Genomic DNA, 20,595 nt, shown 5'->3' on the forward strand with positions numbered 1-20,595 from the left:
TCTTTTAAGTCCATTTGATTTTGATCAAAATCGACTAATGAACTTATAGAGTTCGGAATGATATATAATCAGATCCTATATTTTCATCTAATTTTTTTAATTATATCCATAGCTTTAAATATTAATTTGATTTATTATATTTAAAGTAATAATTTTTTAAATAGGAGTAGATTATTTTTATTTTAAAAAAAATCGATTTAATTATTATAATTGTAACGCCCGATTGAGAATAATAACCAATAAGGGTAAAAATAAAATTAAGTACCTCATTTAATAATTTTAAAAATAACGTACCTGATTAAGATATTTAAAATTTTTTTCTGATAAAAAATTGAAAAATCAAACATCCGAATATTTGTTCCCAATTATTATTTTTAATTATTAAAATACTAAAAACATTTGGATATTAATAAATCATTAAATGATATTCGAAAAGATTTGTAAAGTTTTGGGTATTTTCAAACCTGCCCTTGATAAAATGCCCATCTACTACTACCTTATCTCGTAACGCAAGAATTCAAAATTGTCGTGCCAACCTGTTCCACTATTATATTTACCTGGACGACAACGCATTTCGTTTTTCAATCTCCCGTGCAACACGGGCCGTGTGCTCACCTTCTTGTCGATCACATCGACGTCGCCACGCCACGCCACCGCCGGCCAACCCCGTCTCCTCTTTCTAGAACAAGGTACGGCGGCCACAAAAGTAAGCCCACTTCTGGCGATTTATTGATTCCTAAGATATTGATTCTTCATTCATTATTGCCGCAAGAACGAAGCGAAGGCCAAAGCATATGGGAACAGCTTCGGTTGCTTCCAATCTCATCTGTTTGCCGTAGAGAGATCTTTGCTGGGCTGGAAATTCTCAGCAATTTCGCACTTTTTTTTTTTGGAGAAGGCGCGTTGTTGTAGTAGGTGGTATGGCAAGCGGCGGGAGGGTCATCTACAAGCGCGCCGCGCCGGGCGGGAGGCACCTCCACCGATCCAAGATCTCCGATGATGAGGACGATGAGGAGTATGTCTTGGAGGAGGAAGATGATGAGGAGGAGAGCTCTGATGAAGCCCTCGACGCGTCCGATGCTTCTAAGGAAGAGTTCGAGTTTGGGGGGTCCACCTGCGGTTCCGATGATGTTAATCGGCCGGCGGTTAAGCTCGATGAGGAGGATGAGATCTCGTTGTGGCGGAGGCCCAAACGTCTGAAGTGCTTTTCTAGAGCCAAAAAGAGGGCGGTGAAGAAACCTAGGGTTTCATATTATGACGACGATGACTATAAGGCCGAGGAGGAGGAAGAAGAGGAGGAAGAAGAAGAATTAGAAGAAGAAGAAGAAGAAGAAGAAGAAGAAGAAGAAGAAGAGGAAATTCCATCTCTTAGGAGGAGGAGAAAGAACATAAATTCACGTGCAGTTAGATCTCGCTACCAGAAGACCAAAAGATCAGATTATGATGAAGTGGAGATGGAGGGAGAAGAAGAGTATGGAAAAAAGGAAATTTTATCTCTCAGGAACAGGGGAAGGAACGGAAATGCATCTCGAGTTAGATCTTACCACCGAAGGAGTAAAGGTTCAGAGTATAAGGAAGAGGAGATAGAGGAAGAAGAAGAAACTGATGAAAAAGAAGTTTTATCGCTTAGAAAGAGAGGGAGGTACAGAAATTCACCAGCAGCTCAACCTCACAACCAACAGGCCAAAGGTTCAGATTATGAGGAAGAGGAGATGGAGGAGGAAGATGAAAAGGATGAGGATTTCTCACCTGATGAGCAGGATCTTGTTGATGAGGAAGTCTCAATGCCTTCTGGATTGAAAAAGCAAGGACAAATGAAGAAGGGTGGTATGATGCAGGAGCAATGGATTTCAAGGCAAAAGAAAAGGGGAAACAGATGCCAGAAGAGATCTGAGCATGATGATGGTTTTATTGTGAAAGATCGTGTTGCTGCCAGTAGAAAGACCAAGACAACCAAGAAAGCGAGGAAGATGAGCTCAACATCAAAGGACACCAAGAAGAAATTGTTGGAGGAGTCAGATACGCCTGATTTTGATTTTGTAAGTTCTGATGATGATTTTGTAGAGGAAGCCATTATGTTGGATGAACCAAGGAACAAGAGCAGGAGTATCCAGAAGACTAAAAGTTCTGTGATAAGAAGGCAAAAAGTGTCACTTGAGGAATCAGAATCTTGTTCAGATGGTGATTATAACATTTCTGAGCATGTGTTGAGGGATCTGGGGAGTAGTGGGATTGTGAATCTGCTACAGACAGATAGGATAGTTGCTCGAATAAAAAGCGTTGAGAAAGGTAAGGAGAAAGAAAATGAGGAATCAGGGAAGCCATTGTGTGGTATTTGCTTGACAGAGGAACATAGAACAACAGTTAGAGGAATGTTGAATTCTTGCACTCATTTTTTTTGTTTTCCATGTATAATGGAGTGGTCAAAGGTAGAGTCACGATGCCCTGTTTGCAAGAGGAGGTTTGGAACCATTACCAAGTCCTCTAGATCAGATCCAGGGTTCGGGTTAAGGAAAGCAATTATCAAAGTTGAAAAGCGTGATCAGGTAGGTATTCAATTCATTGCAATAGCTTTAAGGAAAAGTTTATCTGACAACAATTGTTTTGGTTAACTGCATTGTAACCACATATTGGTCATCTTCTTGATGCAATCATATGTTAGGTTGAATTGATTGAGTCAAAAATAGTTTTGAAAAGAATCAGTCTCAAATATCTTGGTATAACTCAATGTTTTTAAGGATTGTTTATAGTGATTAAATTCTTAGGAACTATTTGAATTATATATTTTTTTATCTGTATATAATAAGGATCCACAAAAGGAAGTTACAAATTGATTTGATTGAGTACAGTTGATTGTGAGAAAATTTTAGGTGTTCTTAATATCTACCAACGCTAACTGATTATTTTATTTCTCTGGTGCACTACAGTCATGTATGACTACAATATAACAAATGCACATTATTTTGTATATTTCTATTTTTCTTTGTTGCTAGACTGAATCTCATTATTCTGCATGTATGTTATTGCTATCTCTCTCTCTTATTTACATTAAACTTTTACCAATTTCTAATTAAATATTTCATATGTTGTTATTGTTTGTTGGCGAAGGTTTATCAACCTTCTGAGGAAGAAATAAGGCGAATGCTGGATCCATACGAAAATGTGGTATGCATAGAATGCCATCAAGGTGGAGATGATACTCTCATGTTGCTGTGTGATATCTGTGATTCGCCTGCTCACACATATTGTGTTGGTCTTGGGAGGGAAGTGCCAGAAGGCAATTGGTACTGTGAGTGTTGTAAATCTGCAGTTGATGATTCATCATACTTGCAAAATCAAGATTTTGGGGATGATCAAGCAGCTGGCAATATTGACATGTTAGGCAGTCTCATTGAAACAGAGGTTTCAACCCCTTGTGGTAATACAAATTTTCATAGATCAAGTCAACCTTATTTCCATGAAATTGATCTGAATGTTTCGCCAAGATCAGTGGAAAATAGCAGTTATATATCTCAGCCCCATGGTGTTGGACCATCAACTGTTTTGGGTCGACGTGCACTACAGCAACGTATATGCATCATGTTGTCCAATGATAGATTGAGGCAAAGTTTTCAGGAGACTCGAGCATCACAGGGCAATGTAGGAACTGATTTTATGATATCAGAAATTGGACGAAGGATGGAAAACTCACACAGCTCGCAAAGGTTGAGTTCTTGGAACAGAGTGTCAGTTTCTGAACAGTGCTATCAGAACGATAAGCCTTCTTTATAATCTGAAGCTAGTTTAGCTCAGTGCACTACAGAAGGCTTAAGTTTAATATTTGAATGATGCCATGCGGGAGTATACTCCCTTACAAAGTGTCATTTAAAAGAATTATTCAGGGATTCTGCACTTGGTATGCCTAACTTTCTATTTTTTATCTATAAATTGTTTACAAGGAATGAGGACATTAGGACTCTTTTTCATTGAAAATTTCCTACTTTTTTTGTGGTATTTGTAGGTGAAAAAAGCTATGATCACCTACTACTATATTTGGTCAAACTGATGATGAATTAATCTATGAGAAAATGACTGGCTCTTCAAAAAGAGAGGGTCATTATTGTAATCTAAGAGACTTTACATTCAGTAGTAGTAGTAAAAATTCAAAACAGAAGATATACTAGTAACTGTTTGAAATTACATGAATTTATATCAATATTTAGAAGGACCTATGTGTTGAGTTGTACGGGCCCAACTATATGCCTTGGTTGGCCCATAGGATCATAATATGATTGGCTTGCTACTTGCATCCTCAAGTCCCAACCAACCCAAATGCAAAGCTTGTCATGCTCTAATTCACTTGTTGGTTAAGTCGAGCATGTGCCACAGGATACTAAGATGAGCTATGTAGTTGCTGAGCCTGTTGGACTCTTTGGTTAGGAGAAGAAATGGTATTATCATTCAATAGTTTGCTTTAAGGAGCTGTATTTATTTTGTTGACATCATATATCCTTTTTCCTCCTTTTCTTCATTGTCATCATCATCGCCTAACCTTAATTTTAGAATAATAAACTTACTTCTGTATTCTTTCTCCATGAAACAAGTGGATTGCAAAGAAACTTCATTTTGCTGTATTCTTTGCTTCTACTTGTGTGAACTTTAGGATAATCCATAACGAATGAAAGCCCTGATGACAGATTGTGTTCTCTCATTTAGTTCTCATCATCCTTGTTTCTTTAACTCACATAAGCATGTCATGTTTGGCTAGGAAAAATGTGATTTGTTTGAATTAGAGGATAAATAATCACCTTTTCTACCGAGGTATGCCATCTAGCCAAATGGAGCTAGGAACAATTATTCAAATATTTTTTAAATGAAAACTTATTTACCTCAAATTGAGTTGAAGTTCAAGTTGGCTTAAAACTTCACACTCAAGCTTGTTGATTGAAAGGCTTGTTAAGTTTGAGTCAGGCATGGGATTTGAACCCACTTATAATATTTAATCTCAAAAGTAGTCCTTGAATGGGCCTTAGCTTCTTTACGGATTTTATTGAACATGTATACTAAACAAATAAAAATGTGGATTTAGGAATCCATTTATATGATTGCATGATTTGATAGAGGTATGAACGGAATAATAAAGTTGTTGCCGTGTGATATATTTGAGTTGTGAAAACAGCCTCTTGCAATGCGGGGTAAGACCGCATCTAATAGACCCAATGTGATCCGACGCTTTTCCGTAATCCTGCATTGGTGGGAAACTTCGTGCACTAGGCTTCCCTTTATGTATGAACACTATACATTCATATCAAATTTGTTTAAAAGATATATTTTAAATAGTTGCTTAAACTTAATTATACAATTTGTGTATTTATGACCTTTTATTTATATTACCTATAGAAGATGCATGCATCAGAGTTACCTCTATCAACTAGAATCATGGTCTTGGGACATCAATTTTGATAAGCTTGGAACTGAAGGAACCATATATCCTCCTTGATCGGTACACTAAAGGTAGAAAGCTTATTCCCAAGAAGGCCATATGTCTATAATTACAACTCATCCTTCAGTTCAAATCCAAAACACTTGCAGGAGATATGACCAGAAACTAATCAATGGATTTCTGAAGAATCAATAAGAAATCATATGGAAGGAATGCAAATATGCAAACCAATCTAGAAATCTGCAGATCAATGGAAGTAGAAGCACTCCAGCCATAGATAATGAAAGACGGGAGGTAGAAGCACTCCAGCCATGAATAACGATAGAACTATAGTTGCAAAGAAGAATAAAATATTTGTTGACTGGATTTGGTGCAGAACTTAGTTTGGATTAAGGTTCAGCTAGAGGGAAACAAAATTTTGGTGGAAACCGATTTGACAATAGATCAATTACAGAGGTTTAAAGAGAAGAAGATGCATTTGTTGAGATTCCAAAACCTTGCTGCTTCATATGAAGGTTCCCCTGCAAATCCGGGTGACATTATTCTTATTGCATATCGCCTTATAAGTATTATATGCCTTCTTCAAACCTTCATGGTGAAGTTCCCTTCGCCATTCTCTTTCCTTGTTATTCCCTTTACTTCTGTCCTGTGTATCTGGTTTGCTGTTTTGTTCAATTCTTGCCTTCTGGTAGAGAAATTATTTCTTAGATTTATCATGTTCATCTTTGTTAGTCCTTATCACACACAGAGTATGAATGCTATTCTCCTCGTTGCAATATGCCTTTATTTTGCAGATACAATCTTCTTTTAGTACACCATTAATTTCAACCACATTGTGTACATCCAAGTCTAATGAAGTCCCAAGTTTATTTGGGAATTTTATTTTTGTTCCTACGGCAATTCTTTCTATTCCCACTACATCTCTATAGTCTTCTCTAGAAATTTCAGTTTCAGCACCAACACCACTAGCAACAATTAGGACTTTGTCCAAAAGGCCTGAGTTGAGTTTGTTCCTAATGTCATATTGATGCTAAAATAGAGGAAAGGGTGTGGGTGTGTTTGGGGGTGGATGAGCTTGATATTAGTTAATTTCTTGAGTCTTCATTCCAGGACAATTGGAAAGTAGCCTTGAGAATTCTACTACATCTCAAGGATCCTTCGAGAATGAGTCTCAAATATTATAGCCACGACTACATACAAATTGTGGGATATATAGATGCAGATTGGTTACTTTTTTAAAAATTCAAATCAAGATATTGTGTTTTTGAATGCAACTTGATATCTTTGAAGGTCAAGAAGCTAACTATTGTATTGAGGTTCTGTGTAGAGGTAGAACACTGAGCAATTATTTCTTATATGGGAGCTTATCTAACTCAAGCAGTTATTGACAAAGTTAAATGCTGTTTTTAGTGCTAACAAAGTTGTATGTTGACAAAGTTAACGTTTCTAGTACCAATGAAGATGGATTGTGATAATTAAGTTGGCATGTACATTGCTTTCTAATTTGACTTTGATGAGAGGACGAAACACATTTAGAGATTGATTATTATTTCAACAACAATAACAACCAAGTCTTATTTCACTAAGTGGGGTCAGCTATATAAATCCTTTTACGCCATTGAGTTCTATCTCCTAATATATTATCATTGATCCGGCGGTAAGAATGGGGGGCCCACCTTCTGAAGGGTCCCAGCCTAAGGACGGATGGAGGGCTGGCCAAGCGGGTAATGGTCCGAGCGGAGCTAGAGATAACCCATCCATAGGCTTGGGTTTCCGACGCCAAGACAGGAGGATCGAAGGGCCGAGCGGGAGTCCGCTCGGCTGGGACCAAAGGGCCGAGCGGGTTGTCCGTTCGGCCAAGATAAGGGCGAGGGTACAAAGGTGGCCGAGCGGCCTATGTGCTCGGCTCGGGATATGGGATATCACCGTACACAAGATCGCACGATGGAGGATCTTGCCGTCACATCATGGAAAGGTTGATACAGTAGCAGTATGGCCTCATGGACGTCTTCCTGACAGATCCATATCTGGGCATGGCCCTTCTGACAGACCCATACCTGGACATGGTCAAAAGCAGGTGGTTGCTTTGATTGGCGCGCCCAGGCTTCTTCGAGAGGTCTATATAAGGTCTCCATTTCTTCACCGGAGGTACGCAAGTCTTACGAAAGTCTTCATCTTGAGGCCACCTTTTTGTTATTCCTCACCTGACTTGAGCGTCGGAGGGCCGTCGCCGGGACACCCCTCCCGGCTCGGTTTTGCTGCAGGTTCGCCGGAGCACTCGAGGATCCAGCAGGGAGCGCCGCATCCCCAGCGTTCGTTGACCCTTGGTTCGAACAGGATCAATCATCTATAGTTAAATAAATTTATCTTGTTTTATTGTTGCTAATTAAGTTTTTTTTATCTTCCTCTTCCTCGTTTGATATGTGTGTTTGTTATAGTTTCACATTGTCTAACTGAAGCATTTATTTATCATCTAAGTATATGTTCGTATCATCTTAAACGTGTCTCTTGGAGTTTTTCCTCAATAGATGTAACTCTGACTTTCTCTCCAATGCTCTCATTTCTTATTATGTCCATCTAGTGTTGTAAACAAGTTGAGCTTAAAATGAACCAAGCTTTTGAAATGCTTGCTCAAGCTTGACTTGGTTTATTTTTTATGAGCTTGAGCTTGTTTAAAGTTTGACTTGAGCTTGGTTCGTTTAGGTGCTTGCGAACTCTCAATTCAAATGTAGATCCATTATATTAACGCCCCACTAGTGCCGGCCCCACGGATATGGAGGGAGGTACATGTAGGTACACAGGCGTCAGACGCATGGTGGGGTAAACCCCATGTTGTCAGTTCCTGAGAATCAACTTCTGACCATTACGCCAAAGATGTCATGCGCCCACTGTCTGTGCTACTCCCTGGGGACATCGAGCTCTCAATTCAAGCTTAGTTCGTTTAGATGTTATCGAGCTCTCAATTCAAGTTTGTTTGATTGTTTGAAACTTTTAGTTGTTTGATTAGTTATTGAGCTTGATAATTAAATTTATTTATTTTATTTTATTATTTATTTAGCATATTAAAAAGAGTTTTATTAATGAATATGATTCGTGAACATTGTTCACAAACATTGTTCACGAACGTTAAGAGCTGAACACATATGTGTTCAAGCTTATTTGTTTAATTAATCTTGTGTATATTGAACGAACATAAACAAGTTCTTACCAAGCTGAACACCAAGCTTGTTCACGAACACTTGGTTCATTTACAGTCCTATATCCATTCTCGTATGTCCACACATCTACCTTAACATCCTCATATCTACAACTCTCATCTTCTGCTCATGTTCTCGACTCATAGTCCAACATTCAACTCCATATAACATATTAGGTTTAACTGCGGTTTTGTAAAACTTTCTTTTAAATTTTAGAGGTATCTTACGATTAGATAAAACACTCGACGTTTTCCTCCATTTCAACCATTATACTTGTATTATATGCAAGACATCTCTCTCAATTTCTCTATCGTTTTGCAAAAATGATCCTAAATATTTAAAGCTCTCGGTTCCGGACAACTCATCATCTCCTATATTAACAATTATCTCATTACGTCTAATATTGATAAATTTAAATTTTATATATTTTGTCTCTACTCTACTAAGTCAAACTTTTTCCTTTTAGTGTTTCCGCCAATATTCTACTTTAGCATTTACTCCTTCACGTGTTTCATCTACTAAAATAATATCATCTTTAAACAACATGCACCACATTGTGCCTTGAATGTGTTTAGTGAGTTTGCTCATAATTAGTGTAAAAAGATAGACTTAGTGTTGAGCTTTGATGTAACTCTATTTTTATTGGAAATACTTCAGTTACTCCATTAAAGTCTTTACTCTAGTCGTTGCATCCTCGTACATATTCTTAATTAGTTCAATATATGTTATCCTAATATATCTTTTTTTTTAGAATTTTCCGTATAATTTCTCTTAGGACTCTATTATAAGTTTTTTCTAAGTCAATGATTACTATGTGTAGATCTTGTTTTTTCTCCCGATATTTTTTAATTAATTATTGGACGATGTAAAGTTTCTATTGTCGACTTGCCAAGTATGAATCCTAATTGATTTTCGGTTACTGTGATCTCTTCCTTAATCTTTTTTCTATTACTTTTTTTTCAAAGTTTCATGACATGACTCATTAGTTTAATACCTCTATAGTTTGCACAATTTTATACATCTTCTTCATTCTTATATAAGGGAACTAGAGTACATACCCTCCATTGATCAAACATGTTTTTCGTTTTCAATATCATATTAAATAATTTTGTAAGTCATTCAATATCTTATTTTCCTAGATACTTCCATATCTCTATCGGAATATCATATGCTTCAACGATTTTTCCATTGTACATTCCATTTAAAGCTTGTTCTACTTCTGAAGTTTGAATTCTACGATAAAAATTTAAATTTTTATACTCATTTGACCTACATAAATTACCTAAATTGGTCACCTAAATCTTCATTAAAATATTGATGAAAATATCAATTCCATCGCTCTTTTATTTCTTCATCATTTACTAGTACCATATTACATTTATCTTTAATACATTTTATTTGGATAAGATTTCTAGTTTTCCTTTCTCTCACTTTAGCTATTCTATAAATGTCTCTTTCCCCATCTTTTGTATTCAATTTTTGATATAATCGTTCAAAAGTTTCATTATTTACTTCATTCACTACTTTCTTAGCCTCTTTTTTTTGCTATTGTATATTTTTTTTAAAATTTTTCTCGTTCTTACAAATATATAATTTTTTATAAGCGGTTTGTTTTTCCTTCACTTTCTCTTATATTTTCTCATTTCACCAGCAAGATTTCTTATTTAGTGGTGCATGTCCTTTTGACTACACTCTTCGTTACTATTTTCAACTTTAATACCATCTTATTCAATGTTATATTAGAGTCATTATATATTTCATCTAATACTTGTACTCATACCTTCTCCTTACATATATTTTACTTCCCATACCATAACTTCCACCACTTAATTTTAGGAGTCGTATATATTTTTTTATTGATATTATGCTTGAGGCGTCTATTCAACACTATTAATCTATATTGGGTAGTTAAACTTTCTCCAGGGACGACCTTACAATCTTTACAAATCTTTCTATCATTCTTCCTAATCATAAGAAAGTCAATTTGCGATTTATTATTCCCACTTTTGAATGTGACTAAGTGTTCTTCTCTTTTCTTAAAAAAAAATATATTAGCTAATATAAAGTCATATGCTATTACAAAATCTAATATAGTTTTCTCTTCTTTATTTCTCGTTCCAAACCCATAACCTCTATGTACCCTCTCATATTCTTCATTTTTCATTCCAACATGTCCATTTATATCACCTCTTATTAAAATCATTTCATTTGATAGAATGTTTTGTAATACTTTATCTAAGTCGTCCCAAAACCACCAAATGTTTTGTAATACTTTATCTAAGTTATCCCAAAACCTTGATTTGGTAGCTTCATCTAATCCTACTGCACTAATTCATTTATGTTTATAGTTTCTTTTGCTACTATTATCTTAAAGGCTATAATTCAATCTCTTTTTTCTAACTACTCCAACTTTTCTCATAATCATTGTATCTATTACCTCCATTGATTTACCAGTGAGGGTTCATATGTTCAATGTTCCAAATCTTAGACTATTAGTTTTTTTTTATTATATTTGTTCTTATCCAACATATGGTATGAGAACTCTTGCTTATTCAATACTACACCCAAGTTCTCATGGAGATATAGCGGTCCTTGCCGATACGTTATAGTTGGACTCTGCAACATTAACTCTTGCATATTTAGCACTACACCCGAGTTCTGGATATGTGACGGTCTTTGCTGAGACTTTACAGTCGGACCCCACAACGCATTCCTTTCGGAGAATAACCTAGCAGTAGTACTATAATTTAATAAATTCATTCATTGAACATTTTTCATAGTTTTAACGCTGGCTGGCAACTTAACGTAATCCTCCTCCTTTATCTAGGCTTGAGATTAGTCATGACTGATTTGTAATGGGGCGTAGTTGATTATTGTTTCAGTTGGAAAAAAATGCACCTTTTTTTCTAGTTCCGATAATAAGTTAGTAATAGTCTCTACGAGAGTGCCCAATTGGCTAGATGATAACTGATTTGCTATAATAAGGCAGAGATCAATTCTCGACGGACGCATGCCCTTAGAGAAAAAACTCATAGCCACTTAGCGGTCGGCTATAAGCTGACCTCATAATTTACCTCCCTTGGGATGAGACATTTGGGGTGAGCGTAATCATCTTTTGCTACAATAATAAACTAGTAATAGTCATTCTATCCACCTAATTAGGTTATATATATATATCATCACTGCAGAACATCAACATTGGTGACTGAACTTAAGTATCTTAGTATTCAATTTTTTTTTAATTAATGAAGCACAAAAAATGTTCGAGTTCACTTATATTCTAGACTAAGTATCTGTCAAGTAAATTCTGTTTCATTGATTGGATTGAGGAAATGTCATGCTACTTATTTTCACAACTCTAATTGTTATATTTGGATTAGCTATCTAAGAGTTGATATATAATTCTCCCTTAATGAGTCACTTCAAGCTTCTTTACTTTCAATACAAAGGACCAATTGAATTACTTTACTAGGGTGTTGTTCTAACTGTTTCTGTTTAAAATTTATCCTTATCCTGGGATAACTTGGGATTCATTTCTATTGTCATTCTCTTCAAACCAATTATATTAGATTGTCCATGGTGTATTTGGACTAGTCATGCTGAATAGGCTGATCAAGCTGTTAGGACCAGGCGAGAGGCCTGGGAAGATGCCTGGCTGAGTGCGCCAGACGGGTGGTTGGACAGGCTGGTACTAGGACCGGTCAGGCAGGCGGGTTGGTATGGCTAGGCAGGGCTGCTTCTTATTGCTATATTTTATTATGAAGACTGAAAATTTACATAAAGCATCTACTATGTTCCATGTACCGAACTGAACTATAGGTATTGCTATTCTATCCCTTACCAATTTTGCTCCCTAAAAATAGTTATTTCATTCAATCAAACAGATTGTTTGTCCTTTTTTGTTGTTATTGTTTTATTTCTTGAAAAACATGATATATCTCAATCTGTATTATTTCTCGAAGCTTAAGTGTCATTGCATGCAGCTACTGTTTTAGGTCATTTTCACTTTGTTGGGTCAAATAAAAATCTCTGGTGTGGATAGTTCTGCAGTTTCCTATCTACTATGATTTGCCTGACAGCTTCTTTTCATATTCTTTGGCTCAAGGTTTTCCAGTAATAACTAGCTCAAACCAATCTGGCAGATCACCTTTTAGGGAATTCGTTCTGATTTTCTGCGTGGTTTGTGAAGATCAAGAGACTGGAGAGGATTTGAATGTAATGTGTGGTGGAAGCATCACAGAGAAGAGTTTCTTCTCCTGTTCATTCTCCCACCCGTTAAGATAATTTGGATCAAGAACAAAGGTTTCCATCTGAAGGTTGTTACATAGTAAATTTTTGCTGCAATTGCTGTTTGTCACTGCCTGGATCATCTCCTGCCACTGTTCGATCATACGATTTCTGCTTGTACCATCGACAAAATCAGCCTGGTTTCACAGTTTGATTCTGATAGAATGAATCAGTGGATTACATAGAAGATTGCCTGCAAGGTTGAAAAAGGTTTGTGACTGCTTTTATCCTGCCCAGTCCAATTGATAAAATATTTTGTTTATTTGGAATGATGCTGCGCATTTGATATCCAGCGTCGACAAAGATCCAATGTTCAATTTTCCCCCCCTCTTTCAATTAACTCGGGAGGATCGTTGACATTCATTGCTTTTGTGGATGACAAATATGATTTCCTTGGGTGTACATGATGGTGGCATCACGTCTAGTTGTTCCTGGACTTCGATTCAAGATTGCATTCTGAAAGATTTTGTGAAATTTTGAAATTTCTACCCGCCGTAGCTTCACTTCTTATTATTGATCTTAAATATTTACAATGTGATGAGCAAAAGTTTGAATTGTCTGGTTTTTTCCCTCGTTTACTTTCAAAAACAAAAAAGCATCAGCGGGTAAACGAGCCGAGCCAAATGGGGCTGTAAACGAGTCAAATTGAGCCGAGAGTTTAGATGTATTCAAATTTATTAATTTGCTTATGGAAGGAAGGAATTAACCATCAAAATAGAATGAACAAAGGAAAAAAAAAATAAAGAATACATTAATTCTCCTTCTCCTTGATATCAAATTGAAAAAAAAAGAATACATTAATTCTTCTTGATATCAAATTGTAAATTATAAAATATATATGTAATTGTTTTAGAATATATATATATATATATATATATTCTCATAGAGAAATGATATGTTGATGGTTCTTGTGTGACTGTACTGAGAAGATCCGAAGTGAATGATTTGGAGTGGTTAAAATCTATTTTTTTTTTTAAATTTTTATTATCTGTATGCAGCAATTTTTCTTTCTTTTCTCTTAAATTAAAATAAAATTCTTTATTTTCTCTCCTATTATTATATGCAACAATCATTGTGATATTGACATTATAATGTTGTAGTAGCTATAGCTATTACAAAGATGCAGTAGCTGTTACAACTGTACAATAGCCTTTACAACGGTACAATAGCCGTTATAACGGTGCAGTAACTATAATAATAATATAGTAGCTACTACAATAATGAAGCAACTGCTATGTTATAACTGTTATACGTTGTAGCAGCTATACTACCTTTAAAAATTAATATCATAATGATTGTTAAGTGTAATTATAGGAGAGAAAAGTGAGATTTTTTTTTTAAATTTAAGAAGAAAGAAAATTATTTATTTTAATTTAAGAGAAAAAAGAAAAAAGAAAAGTTGTTACATATAGATAAAGAATTAAAAAAATTAAATTTTAATCATATCAAGTCATTCATATTTCGTTCATCATTAAATTAAAGAAGACGTCGGATAATATATCATTTGTATTCATTTGTATAGTCATATGTGAACAAGTTAAAGGTAACGATTTAATTTCCCTTTTATAAATAAAATCTGCCAAATCTTTTTTTAATCAATAAAAATATCAACATTATTTTTAATTTAATCGATAAAAATATGTGACATATTTAGTAATTAATTTAATCCATTTTCATGTTATAACACTTTGGCGAATTTAGCCATATTACCGTTCAACGTTGCTCTCTAAAAATTGCAATTGTCAACCCCCTCTCTCTCTCTAAATTAGACTGCACCGTCCTTCTAAATTTAGCAAATTTAAAAACAGGCCCCACCAAATCCTTCTCTCCACCTCTTCATCCTCTCCCGCCTCCATCTCTTCTCTCCTCCTCTTCCCCGCTCACCGGAGATGAGCGTCTTCGGCCGGAACCATTACCGGGAAGATCTCCGCTCCTCCTCCGACTACGATAGTGGATACCGCACTGGATTCCGCACCTACGGCGCCGACGCCGGCGACGGTCGGCAGCCGGAGATCGTGAAGGGCAACGTCTTGAGCGCCAGCCAGACCAGACACCCGCACTCCGAGACTTCCCATCCATCGCCGCGTGGACCGTCTCCGGACCCTCCTTTCCCGCCGCCCCGGCGACGAGGCCGGTCGAAGGGGGCGGCCCCCTCGGTGTGGTGCTTCAGCGACCCGGAGATGAGTCGAAGGAAGCGGGTGGCGAGCTACAAGGCGTACGCGGTCGAGGGGAAACTGAAGGCGTCGCTGCGGAAGGGGTTCCGGTGGATCAAAACGAAATGCTCGGAGCTGGTCCACGGCAGGTGAAGACTCTGGCGGCGGAGGAAGAGGAACGTTGGCGTTAAAGTTAAGGCAATAAAAGACTATCGATAAAAAAAACTTGCATAGAATTATAAACGCCGTGGCAATAAATAAATAAATAAATAAATGTCAGCATTATGACAATATTCATATTTTGATTTTTAGCTATTACGTTTGCGTTTAGAAAAATAAATTCCTTTTTCTTTTTCAAAATTATGCTTTAGGTGTTATAGAAAATCTGGGCTCGCATCAGATGCAACATGCCACGATTGCACTAATGCCAAGGGATCGACGGGTCATCTTTGAATAGTCGATTTGAAGAATGAGATACATTACAAAAAATTAGAAGGGAGACTAAAGTCACACACTGTTGTGATGTTGTCTATCACATTCTGATAGAGAGGTTTTCCTTAACGGCTTTTGATAAACAGAGCGGTCATAATTTTTTATTTATGAAAAAAAAATCTTAATTTTAAAACTATAAAAAAATATAAAAAATAATATTATTCACTTCATATTACTCCCGTTAACCTTCTAAATCTCACATTATTTTTCAATACATAAACACCGGACTTAATATTATATCATATCAGACTCAGAGTAGGTTTGATATGGAAAAATAACAAATCCATGATGAGCATGATATATTCCCATATTAGGTCCATCGGGAAAATGATATGGGATCATAATTGATCTTTTTTTAATCTGGGAGAGAGAGGATACATTAGAAAATGATGAAAAAAAGGAGATTTAGAAAGTTAACAGGAGGGGTAAAAAAGAATAATACTATTTTGGTATTTATATTTTTGATAATTTTAAAATTAAAGTACTTTTAATGTAAATAAAGAAACATAATCGTTCCATTTGATCAAGCCGTTTCCTTAAATCTGTCGGACACAAACAATCTATTGCTGGAGATTTTAGGGACTTAGCTGAATTTAAAATTACACAGAATTTAAATTCAACTTACAGTTGAGTTGACCTGAGCAGATGATCTCAGACTGCCAGCAGAGACTGATTTTTATCCAAGTTCCAACCTTAGAGTGACTGAGTGAGCAGAGCGTTCGAGCAGTGCAGACATGCCGACCGGGTTGAGCAGACAGGTCGGGCTGTCAGAGAGGTCGGCCGGGTCGAGCAGACAGGTCGGACTGTCAGAGAGGTCGGCCTGGTCGTGCATGTAGGCCGAGTGAAGCAGACAGGTCGGGCTGTCAGAGAGATTGGCCGATCGGGCTAGCTTACAGGCCGGGCGAAGATCCCGAGCAGGCAGAGAAGTCTGGCGGTCGGATGAAGAGACCGACCGGACGAGCTGACCGAGGTCTGCGAGTCGCAGTTTCCTTGAAATAGATTCGCCCACTTCCGGCTGTGCTTCGAGGCTTACAAGGGTTGTCTGTTTCCCAGGATATAACGATTGGCCGTGGACTCCAGCATTCGTGTGCGCAGGTCGCGCTTGAGTCAACTTGGTTCAATGCAATCCGGACCTTGGATTTGCACCTCCTGCGCACCTACGCATAAGAGAGAGGCTCTCCTCATGCATTTGTTCACATCCTCAATGTATGTGAATCAATATAAACCAACAAAAATGCCTTAAAACTTTCAATATGAGACTAAAGTCCCATTCACAATAGAGCATCTTTCCTCTTCCATTTATTCTCCATTCACTTATTCAACAAAATCTACCTAAGTTGGGTTGAGGAAGCAACTCCGGTAGGCCATTTAAATGGTTTGGCTGATCAGACATAAATCGGGTCTTTCAAAACTTATGGGAAGTTGGATAATTCTCTAATAATTGGAAAGTCGGTCGAGCAGTGAAATAATACTTTTTAACCTCCGCCATTTTTGGATAGAAAAAAGAATGGAATATTACTGTACTCAAGCAAAAGGTATTAGGATTGAACTCAGGGGCAGATGGGGGGGGGGCATTGACGGTCGTCCTCCCTTACGGCGGTGGAATATCTAGTATTATAGGATTTCATTGATGGAGATAGAGGATACCGTTCCTTGTTCCGTATAAAAATCGTCTCTCCATACTTGAATTCCTGGATCCGCCATTGAACGGTTGAAGAGACAGATGAAAATATTAAAAAATCTCACAGAAGCAATTGATCGTGAAAGTGAGATCGTTGATCTAGAAGAGGAATGCAGACTCGATGGTGGCGAGGGATTTTATAGGACAGTTGTAAGGTGCCCCTATTGTCCTTCATATGAATGGCGGAGGAAGATCATCAGTGACCATTGCTGAACTAATAAAGATGACAAGTCGAAGAAGAAAGAGTTACAGGTGGAACAAATTCACCAAAGGCTTAGGCAAGCAGTGGAATATGTTGGAAGATTATTGGTATAATCATTTTTTAGGTTAAGGTTGACTAATTTGATCAAACTCGAATGTATTCGACTTTGAATTTTGATATTTAGACAATATATTGTGGACAATATGTTTGGACAATATATTGTTGGACAATATGTGAGAAAGGTCAAGTAGGTCAGGAAAGACTGGTACTTGATTGGTAAAGTCCTAATTGGAGATTAGACAAGGTAAGCCCTAACTCCAGGGTTAGGCAAAGGGAAAGTCTAAATGGGTTAAGGAGGATCGTACGTTGGCAAAGAAGGTCAAGTAGGTCAAATGAGGACTGATACTTGACTGGTAAAATGCCAACTCGAGGGTTAGGTAAAAGAAAGTCCAAGTGGGTCAAGAAAACTGCTCGTTGGCAAGGAAAGCCCAAGTGGGTCAAGGAGGACCTCACGCTGGCAAGGAAAGTCCTGATTGGAGTTAGACAAGTAAAGTCCAAGTGGATTAAGGAGGATTGTATAAGTACGTTGTGGTAATTTTGATGTGAACAACCAAGTCAGGTTAGGCCATGTGTGTATTTGATGCCTTATGTCTAAGTGTGCAGGAACTTAAGAGCACAGGAAGATGAGCAAAAGATTCAGCTAGCGAGAAGGATGAAATGGGAGAGAGTCGACGGGCTCGGTACGTCTGAGGGACGAGGTGTTACAGAAGAGTACGCTGGCAGACGAGAAAGGATCACGCGGTGTTTTTGAGGAACGAGAAGCCGGAGTGGAATCTTACTCGAGGAGAAGGCCGGAAGATGGATCCAGGTGAGCCCAATTCCGGATGGATGAGATCATCCAGGAGATCGACATAGCAGAAGAGCCATTGGGGAGCTGCGGAGCTATTGGAGGTGCCTCCGCGCCTTTCTATGGAAAGGCGCCTTCAACCACCCATGGAGGGCGCCTTCAACCCTTTAAAGACGCCTTAGACTGGGCAAAATTAACCGTTAGCGAAGATAAAATCTTATCATCGTTTGCCTCGCTGGAGGCGCCTTCGACCTTGTTGGAGGCGCCTTCCAGCCTCGGATAAGATTTTTCAGGGGTTATAAAAAGACCCCTGGACCTAGGAAATATAGAACAACACTTGTAATTAATTCTCTTTCTGTTTAGCTTTGTAATTGAGTGCTTTAACTGCTGTAACTGGCTTCTCTGCCTAAATGAGACTTTTAGTGAACTTTACTTGCATTAGATTAACAATCATCTAGATTGTAACCAAGTAAACAATTTGCCTCTTTTTTTTTTCCTTTAATTAAGTTTCTTTTTATGCAAGTGCTTCTTAATTTAGCTTGAAAAGATGAGAAAGGTTTTATTTTTATTTCAGGTTATTCACCCCCATCTCTAGCCGGCTATTAAGGGACCAACAAGTGGTATCAGAGCAAGGATGCTTCAGAAGGACTAACCACGGACTAAAGCAAAATCAATGGTTGGACCAAGCCTCATCCCACCAAAGTTTGAGTGGGAGTTCGCACACTGGAAACACCGAATGGAAGTATTCCTAAAAATCGATTTTGAAATTCATTTAATAATTAAGTATGATTTTATAGTTTCAAAATATCAACAAGGCGTAGAGAAAGAAGAGTACCTCTAGATGAAAAAAGAGCAAAGCAATTTCGTAGCCAACAACAGAGCGGAATATCACCTTTTAAGTGTATTACCACCTCAAGAAGTAAATCACATCAGAAGTTACACATCGGAAAAAGACCTTTGAGAGAAGTTCCTGGAACTCCACGAAAGAATATTTGAAGTGAAACTCGCACGACGGGACATTCTTCGGAACAAACTGACGAACATTCATATAGAAAAAGGTGAGAAGGTAGCCGAATTGCACGCAAAGATCAAGGAGCTGATCATCAGATTGGGCAACCTCGGTGAAATGGTAACCAATTGGAACTCAGTATGCTACGCACTAAACACCTTTTCCAAAACCCCTGAATGGACTTTGATCGTAGACGCCTACTACATTTCGAAGAACCTGGAGGTAAGTACCCTAGAGGTATTATTTTCAACTTTAGAATTACATGAGACTCGATGTGTAGGTATAACAGTAGAGTCAAGCCAGAATCTAGCACTAAGAGCCACCAAGAAGGACGAACCCAAGTCAGATTCAGATCTGGAAGGAGACCTAGAAGCGTACATGGTAAGAAAGTTTACATTTTTCTTAAGTCTAATAATTTAAAGAATTACAGAACAGAAAACATCAAAGAAATAGAAGGAAGGTTAGATGCTACCAGTGTCAAAAAGAAGGACACATAAAGGAGGACTGCCCGGAGCTCAAAAAGGAAAAAGGCAAAAGCCCCAAGCAAAATAAGCACAAGAATCTCAAGGCCACTTGGGATGAAAGCTCATCATCTGAGTCAGAAATAGAAGCATACGCCGGACTAGCGCTGATGGCTAGTCACAAAGAACAAAGCTCCCCAGAAGCCAATATCAATGAAGGGGGAGTGACATCAGACGAATGCAGCGAAGCAGGAGTAGAATCAAGCTTCAGATCTGACATGGTAAGTGAGGTATGCCTCTTACCTCCTGATCAACTTTACTTTGGTATTAAATTTATGACTAAATTAATGTGTAAATTATAAACCAAAAAGAAAAATTTGAAAAAAGAAAACTTAGAAATAAAAAGAATCTTAGCAAAATCGTGCTTAATAGAGGAGCTTGATAAATTGAAAATTGAAAATGCTAATTTAAAGGAACAAATAGAAAATTTTTAAAATTCTGCATGCCTATATTCTAGATATTATCAAGGACTAAAATGATATTTTAGATACCATAAGGGTCGAATTAGAAAATTATCACCAAAATATGTTCTTAAAATATACTTGATCAATCCAGTAGGAAGAAACCTATATTGAATTCCCAAATCCTGCTTAGAATAAATTAATTTTTTTGAAAGTTACAATTTGTAGAAATAAAATTAAATGTTTAATTTATTTAAAAGGCTTTATCTTGAAGTGGTTGTTGTTCCAATATCCAAGAATGTCTAGTGTCTTGCCATAGCCTGGAAGCCAATTATTGAAATGAATGTTGAATTGATTAATTGTTAAATAGTTAGCTGTTATAT

The 20,595-nt window shown here is 37.2% G+C and overlaps 2 protein-coding genes across 9 annotated transcripts; both read left to right on the forward strand.

Annotated features, from left to right (window-relative positions):
- The first annotated feature begins 534 nt into the window (after positions 1-534).
- On the forward strand, positions 535-13,392 carry LOC121995588 (uncharacterized protein DDB_G0283697-like). Of its 8 annotated transcripts, XR_006115869.1 has the most exons (7): positions 535-689; positions 773-2,546; positions 3,109-3,895; positions 5,380-5,493; positions 5,572-5,716; positions 5,799-6,017; positions 12,725-13,392. XR_006115869.1 is itself a non-coding variant. In XM_042549316.1 (3 exons), exons 2-3 carry the CDS (start codon positions 921-923, stop codon positions 3,769-3,771), a joined length of 2,289 nt encoding a protein of 762 aa, XP_042405250.1. In that variant the 5' UTR covers positions 535-689; positions 773-920; the 3' UTR covers positions 3,772-3,897. The 8 variants fall into 8 exon arrangements, 1 of the variants encoding a protein (XP_042405250.1); XR_006115868.1 differs by having other exon boundaries at positions 5,572-6,017; XR_006115865.1 differs by having other exon boundaries at positions 5,572-6,017; positions 12,762-13,392.
- Positions 13,393-14,790: 1,398 nt separating this feature from the next.
- LOC121993653 lies at positions 14,791-15,245 on the forward strand. Its single transcript, XM_042548018.1, has one exon. The coding sequence runs from the start codon at positions 14,796-14,798 to the stop codon at positions 15,210-15,212; it is 417 nt and encodes a 138-aa protein (XP_042403952.1). The 5' UTR covers positions 14,791-14,795; the 3' UTR covers positions 15,213-15,245.
- Positions 15,246-20,595: the final 5,350 nt, after the last annotated feature.

The sequence above is a fragment of the Zingiber officinale genome, chromosome 6A, assembly GCF_018446385.1.
Source record: "Zingiber officinale cultivar Zhangliang chromosome 6A, Zo_v1.1, whole genome shotgun sequence".
In the NCBI taxonomy this organism is placed as follows: Eukaryota; Viridiplantae; Streptophyta; class Magnoliopsida; order Zingiberales; family Zingiberaceae; genus Zingiber; species Zingiber officinale.